Source organism: Odocoileus virginianus, chromosome 3 (genome assembly GCF_023699985.2).
Source record: "Odocoileus virginianus isolate 20LAN1187 ecotype Illinois chromosome 3, Ovbor_1.2, whole genome shotgun sequence".
Taxonomy (NCBI): Eukaryota; Metazoa; Chordata; class Mammalia; order Artiodactyla; family Cervidae; genus Odocoileus; species Odocoileus virginianus.
In genome coordinates, this window is record NC_069676.1 from 11,752,510 (window position 1) to 11,758,792 (window position 6,283).

The 6,283-nt window shown below is 37.1% G+C and overlaps 1 protein-coding gene across 1 annotated transcript; it reads right to left on the reverse strand.

Moving 5' to 3' along the window:
- Positions 1-3,472: 3,472 nt before the first annotated feature.
- On the reverse strand, positions 3,473-4,402 carry LOC110134241 (olfactory receptor 7E178-like). Its single transcript, XM_020888604.2, has one exon. It carries the CDS (start codon positions 4,400-4,402, stop codon positions 3,473-3,475), a length of 930 nt encoding a protein of 309 aa, XP_020744263.2.
- Between the last annotated feature and the right edge of the window lie 1,881 nt (positions 4,403-6,283).

Sequence of the window (6,283 nt, forward strand, 5' to 3'; positions counted from 1 at the left end):
CTGTTTGCCCCAGCTGTCCTGTTTCTCCTGATAATGAGGAAACACTGCTCCTGACAGTCCATCCACTGTTACCCTCAATGCTTACCAGGCTGCACTGTGTCTCTGCTCACCCCACCAAAGTGTGTGGGTCTACTGTTCTTCCACTGCCTGGTATGCAATGAAAGCTCAGACTCTCTTTTCAGTATTAAGTAGGTTGTTCTAGTGTTTTTTCAACTTTATTGAAATATAACTTTTCAACTTTATTGAGATATAATTGACATTTAACATTGTTTAAGTTTAAGGTGTACAGTGTGGTTACTTGATACACATGTATGTTGCAAAATGTGTCCTACAATAAGATTAGTTAATGCATCCTTCACCTGACAAAACTACCTTTTAGTTGTCTTTATTGTGAGAGCATTAAAACTCTAATAGAAATTTTCAGATACACAATAGACTATTGTTAACTCTAATCAAAATTCTGTACATAAGATCCTCAGAAATTATTTATCTTAAAACTGAAAGTTTGTACATTTTGTCCAATATCTCCCCACCCCCTCCTCCTGAGCCTCTGGCTTGAGTTAATTTTTTTGTGAGTGGTATAAAAAAGACACCCAATTTTATTCTTTTTCATGTAGTTATCCAATTTTTCCAACACTATTTATTGATGACACTATCATTTCCACACTGAGTATCCCTGTTTCCTTTGCCAAATGTTAATTGACCATAAATGCATGGGTTCATTTTTGGACTGTCAATTCTAATTCATTGTCTCTGTGTCTGGTTTTATGACAGTACCATAATGTTTTGATTACTGTAGCTTATAAAGGAATCCAGATTGGAAAAGAGGAAGTAAAACTCACTGTTTGCAAGTGACATGATACTATATAAAACCTTAAAGATACCATCAGAAAATGACTAGAGCTAATTAACAAATATTTTGGCCACCTCATGCGAAGAGTTGACTCATTGGAAAAGACCCTAATGCTGAGAAGGATTGGGGGCAGGAGGAGAAGGGGATGACAGAGGATGAGATGGCTGGATGGCATCACCGACTTGATAGACATGGGTTTGGGTAGACTCCAGGAGTCGGTGATGGACAGGGAGGCCTGGCGAGCTGCGATTCATGGGGTCGCAAAGAGTCGGACATGACTGAGTGATTGAACTGAACTGAACTGAATCAACAAATCTAGTGAAGTCACAGGATACAAAAATGAATAAATAGAAATCAGAAAGAAATTAAGGAAACAATCCCATTCACAATTGCAACTAAAATAATAAACTACCTCAGAATAAATCTACCTAAGGAGACAAAAGACCTGTGTGCAGAAAATTATATGATTAAAGAAATCAAAGACAACACAAACAGAAGGAGATAAATATTATGTTCTTGAATTGGAAGAATCAATATTGTGAAAATGACTATACCACAAAAATTTTAGAATTTTGTTCTACTTCTGTTAAAAAAAAATGCCACTGGAATGTTAATAGAGATTGGATTGAACCTGTAGAAGGCTTTGAGTAGAATGGACATTTTAACAAAATTAACTCTTTTGATCTATGGGTATCTATAAATTTATTTCTTCTTCAATTTCTTTCCTCAGTGTCTCATAGTTTTTGGTGCGTGGACTCTTCACTTTCTTGGTTAGATTATTTCTAAGTATTTTATTGTTTTTTAAGCTATTGTAGATGAAATCATTTTCTTTATTTCTTTTTTCAGATAAAGTTAGTGTATAGAAATGCAAATTTTGTGTTGATTTTGTATCCTGAAACTTCACTAAATTTGCTTATTAGTTGTAAAAAAATTTTTATGGAATCTTTAGAATTATCTATATACAAGATCATGTTATCAGCAGATCGAGATTCCTTTCCAATTTGGATGCTTTTTATTTCTTTTTCTTGCCTGATTGCTCTGCCTAGGACTTCCAGTACTATGTTCAGTTGGTGTGATGAGAGTGAGCATCCTTTTCTTATTTTTGAACTTAAAGAGAAAGATTTCAAACTTTCACTGTTGAGTATGATGTTAGCTGTGGGGTTGTCATATAAGGCCTTTATTATGTTGTTGAGAGGTTTTTTTTATCATCAAAGGATGTTGAATTTTGTGAAATGCTTTTTCTGCATCTATTGAGATTATCATGGTTTTTAAAAAGCTTTTGTTGAAGCATAGTTGCTTCACAGTGCTGTGTTACTTTCTACTGTACGGCACAGTGAATCAGTCATGCAGTTACATGTGCATTCTCTTTTTTAGATTTTCTTACCACTTAGTCACCACAGAGCATTGAGCAGAGCTCCCTGTGCTACACAGTAGGTTCTCATTAGTTATCTATTTTATACATAGTAATGTATACGTGTTAATTCCCATCTCCCTGACAGAGCAATGACAACTACAGAGCAAAAGATAGGCACCCCTCAACATCATATGGTTTTTGTGTTTTAGTTTATTAATGGGATGTATCACATCTACTGATGTGTGAATATTGAGCCATCTTTATATCCCAGGGATAAATCACATTTGATCAGGAAATAAAATCCTTTTAATGTGCTTTTGAATTCAGTTTGCTGTTGTTCTGTTGAGAATTTTTCTATCTATATTCATCAAGCATATTGGCCTATTGTTTCCCATTCTTATAGGATCTTTATCTGGCTTTGGTGTCAGGGTAATACTGGCCTTATAAAATAAGTTTTGGAGTACTCTCTTCAATCTTTTGGAAGAGTTTGGAAAGAACTGGTAATAATTCTTTAAATGGTTGGCTGAATTCACTGGTGAAGCCATCTAGTCCTGGGCTTTTTTGTTGTTCTTGTGAAGTATTTGATTACTAATTCAGTCTCCCTACTTGTTACTGGTCTGTTCAGATTTTCTGTTTCTTCATGCTTTAGACTCAGTAGGTTGTATGCTTCTAGAAATTTATCCATTTATTCTAGGTTGGACATTTTTTATGTATAATTGCTCAGACTAGTCTCTTTTAAGATTCTCTTTGTTTCTGTGGCATCAGTTATAAGGTTTTCTCTCTTATTATTTTTTTATTTTTTGCTTTTTATTGTAGTGGTTTTGCCATACATTGACATGGATCCGCCATGGATGTACCTGTGTTCCCCATCCTGAACCCCCGCTCCTACCTCCCTAGTTTTATTAAAATGAATCTTTTCAGGTGATATAATTATGGCTGATTTGCATTGTTTTATGGCAGAAATCAGTACAACATTTAAAGCAATTTTCCTCCAATTAAAAAATAAATAAATGCATGAGGAGAAACTGGAAAAAAAATGAGCCTTAACTCTTTGCATCTTAGTTATCCTGGCTCAAGTTTTGGCAATTTTGTTTATATTTCCAAAGCATCAGCTGCCCTTTCCAGTTCTGTGACTGGAAGGATTGTTGTTGTTCAGTCGTTCAGTCATGTCCAACTCTTTGCAACCCATGGACTACAGCACACCAGGCTTCCCTGTCATTCACCATCTCCTGGAGTTTGCCAGAAGGATAGCACAGGTATTGAGATTAGACTATTCTGCTGATAATCCTCCACAGGGCAGTCTTGATGTCCTTGTTCCTCAGACTGTAGATGAAGGGGTTCAGCATAGGGGTGACCACAGTGTACATCACTGAGACCACTGTATCCTTCCTTGGGGAAGATGAGACGGCTGAACTGAGATACACCCCAAGGCCTGTTCCATAAAACAAAAAAACAACCAACAGGTGAGAACCACAGGTGGAGAAGGCTTTGTACCTCCTACTGGATGATGAGACTCTCAGAATGGAGGAAACAATTCTATAGTAAGAGAAAACAATTCCTGATATAGGGAGAAAACCAGAGATGGTCCCAGCAAAAAACATGACAATGTTACTTCCTGAAGTGTCAGAACAGGCAAGGTCGCGAAGCTTAGGAGCATCACAAAAGAAATGAGGGATTTCTGCATCTTTGCAGAAAGTAAGTTGCGACACCATCAAAGAATGCATCTGCGAGTCCAAAAGACTGATAAAAAATGACACAAGAACGAACAAGCCACAGATACAGGGCTTCATGATCACTGGGTAGTGTAGCGGGTGACAAATGGCTACCAACCGGTCATAGGCCATCACAGCCAGGAGTAGACTGTCCAAACAGCCAAAAAGGAAAAAGAAGGATATCTGAGTTAGGCAGCCTGCATAGGTGATAGATTTGCTGTGTGCCTGGATATTCACCAGCATCTTGGGGACTGTAGTGGTACTGAAACCAATGTCAGCCAAGGACAGGTTGGAGAGGAAGAAGTACATGGGGGTGTGGAGGTGGGGGTCAGAGCCGATGGCCAGGATGATGAGAAGGTTCCCCAGCACGGTGACCAGGTACATGAACAAAAAGAGCCCATATATGAATGGCTGCAGGTTCAGATCATCTGAAAGGCCCAGGAGGAGAAATTCTGAGAAACTTGTTAAATTCTGGAGTTCCATGTAGCTGGACTACCTTTTGGGGGAAAAAAAAATAGTGTTGCAATAAATAAATCAAGTACCCAGGCAGCAAAGTGTCCATAGAACAAAAAATAAACTATTCACACTTCAGTAATACAAATCTAGAGCAGTATTTCACAGAGGTGGTAAATTCATTATAATTAGAACTCCTTCTACATTGATGTCTGGATTGTTTACCTGTTTTTGTGTATCTCCACTTAATAGAGACTGAGCCAAAGTCTATAAGTAACAAGGAAATTTTGAGACAACAAATTCAAAGACACAGTAAACTATCAGCCTCCCACTGTTAAGGAGAACATATAGAATACTAAATATCTTTCTCCTTTGAGAAGAAAAATAGTCTTTGTATGGTGGTATGCTGGTGTATAGTGGCTAAGTCTTGTAAAAGATGGAACTCTTTGCAACCCCATTAACAGTAGTCCACCAGGCTCCTCTGTCCATGGGATTTTTCAGGAAAGAATACTGGAGTGGGTTGTGATTTTCTTCCTCCAGGGGTTTTTCCTGACCCTGGGATCGAATTCACATCTCCTGTATCTCCTGCATTGCTGGAGGATTCTTTACCCATTGAGCCATCAGGGAAGCCAAATTAGATTCTAAATGAAGTCAAATGTTCATAATCAAATAGAATTTTATATGCCAGTAATTTCATGGGCTTTCATAATTTTTTGGCTTTACAACATATGTCTTTCATGAAGATACATGAACATTCAAATGTGTGGGTGTTCTCATAAAATTTTTTTGAAATAAAACTCAGCTATTCAAGAGGTTAGCCTTGGTGGACTTCACCTTTTCATACATATGTTTTTGTTGAATGCAGCAAATAATACTGATTCTGTAAACATTATCACGTATGCTTAAACACATACTTCTTTTAAATGAACACACTGAACTTCATTTTCATCTTTCGCAGGGTTACTTTCTATCAATGCCACACAATTTCAGGACACATCTGAGACTGAATTCATATTCTGTGTTTTTTGTTTAGCGTGAATTGCTAAAACTAGTTAAATACATCGCTAATCCTAAACATTTGTAAAGGGTTATTTTCTCCCCTAATCCAACCCTCTTTGTATATATATTCCTCAGAATTCCTGGGAAATTGGTTCAATGAACCCCTGTGAATGCAATTACCTTATACAAAGTAATGTGGTACAATCTGCCTTTTAGTAAATACAGTTCCACATGGAATTCGGTCAGTGGTTGGTTGAATCCACTGATGCAGAACTGTGGATATGAAGGGCATGGGGCACTGTAGTTGAGAAATTCAGGACCCAGGTCTGAAATTTCTTCCTTTTTTTTCCTTTTTTGGCCACATGGAGTGGCATGCAGGATCTTAGTACACCAATCAGGGATTGAAACCACACCCGTTGCAGTGGAAACCCACAGCCTTAACCACTGGACCACCAGGGAAGTCCCCAGGTCTGAAATCTTAAACTGGTTTTTCATTCCTGTTTAAGAATTTTTCAAGTCAATCTTTTCTCACAGAGGAAAGATTGCATTTCTTCTAAATTCAGTTCCCTGAAGGTAAACAGATCTGTATTCACTCTGATAGATCAAAACATGATTTAATTTGGGGAAAATGTAACAGAGAGAAGAACAGGGAACAATATTACAAATAACTGAATAGTTTACTCATTTCCAAAATGAGTATATTAATTGACCCTACTGAAGGGTAGGCAGAATATGTTGCTCCAAAATATTTCAATTTTGCTTAAAGATTATTTTGAGCTGAAGGCAATTTGGAACAGATATTTCAAGTTTTTATTTAAAAATGCTAGATAGATTTAAAAGATTTTAAAGTAAAAGGGAAAAAAAAAAGTCTTACTGTGGTCAGCTGGCTAAAATTGATGAATTATTATAAAG